Source organism: Wasmannia auropunctata, unplaced genomic scaffold (genome assembly GCF_000956235.1).
Source record: "Wasmannia auropunctata unplaced genomic scaffold, wasmannia.A_1.0 LD335125.1, whole genome shotgun sequence".
Lineage (NCBI taxonomy): Eukaryota > Metazoa > Arthropoda > Insecta > Hymenoptera > Formicidae > Wasmannia > Wasmannia auropunctata.
Window position 1 is genome coordinate 701 of NW_012027765.1, and position 1,009 is coordinate 1,709.

General features: G+C 30.1%; 1 protein-coding gene across 1 annotated transcript in view; it reads left to right on the forward strand.

Moving 5' to 3' along the window:
• The first annotated feature begins 861 nt into the window (after window positions 1–861).
• LOC105457738 (protein scarlet-like) overlaps window positions 862–1,009 on the forward strand; it is a 2,969-nt gene continuing 2,821 nt past the window's right edge. The window contains exon 1 of the mRNA XM_011702574.1: window positions 862–967. Within this exon, the coding sequence (XP_011700876.1) occupies window positions 862–967 (106 nt within the window). The remainder of the gene's footprint in view (window positions 968–1,009) is intronic.

The following is a 1,009-nucleotide window of genomic DNA, read 5'->3' on the forward strand; positions in this document are numbered from 1 at the left end:
TTAAATTTAGCCAATTATAGATTACAGTTAAACGGAAATATATCCGAGAGCGTGTCGATAGTCACGCATTTCACGCGCGTACTAATCTATAATTGGCTAAGTTTAAACTCTTATATGTATATCTAAAAAATTACTGCTTAAAATAAAAATTTACAAATAACTTTTTTTACTTAATTTTTCGAAGATTTTCTTGCTATAATATTTTGATTCGCAAATTTCGGGACATCCTGTATATACATTAGAGATATTTTTTATAGCATAAGAAATATATTTTATAGCTAAGGCAATGCTGGAAGGTCAGAATTATCGACATTACAATTGTATGAATATCTCCAATCTGACTAAACGTAATTGAAAATCCTTTCACAGGATTGAAATAGATATAAAATGTAGTGGTGGAACGTAGAAATTTGTAGTGAAAACGAAAAAAAAATTAAAAATTTATTTATTTATTTTTGTTTTTACTACAAATTTCTTTACCTCACCACTACATTTCATGTATATTTCAATCCCGTTCAATCAATTCGGAGTTATTCATATAACTGTAATGTCAGTAATTCCGATCTTCCATCAGCATTGCCTTATATGGTAATTTACTTAAAAATAAAATCGTACATCCACAATAACAAGAATCGCAACATACAGTTGTAACACACATTTATGCACATTTTATTTTGTTCTTCAAGTATGAGCAATAGTACAGGTAATACTGCTGCAATGGAACTGAATTCTTTAGTGCTGTACCGTGTGCAAGATATAGATCTCTTATAGATCTCTTAATCACATTATTTGTTCTGTAAACCACATTAAAGGGACAACAATAATCTCAATCTTTCGATTGAGGCAACCACACTCTTAATCATGTATCACCTAGTACCTCCAAATTCGAGGTATTTTTTGGAACATAGAAATGACATTTCGAGTTACACACTAAAAGGAGGTATTTTTCGCGGTACATTAGCACGAGGTACGGAATATATACAAAGTAATAATAAATTTGGCGATACAA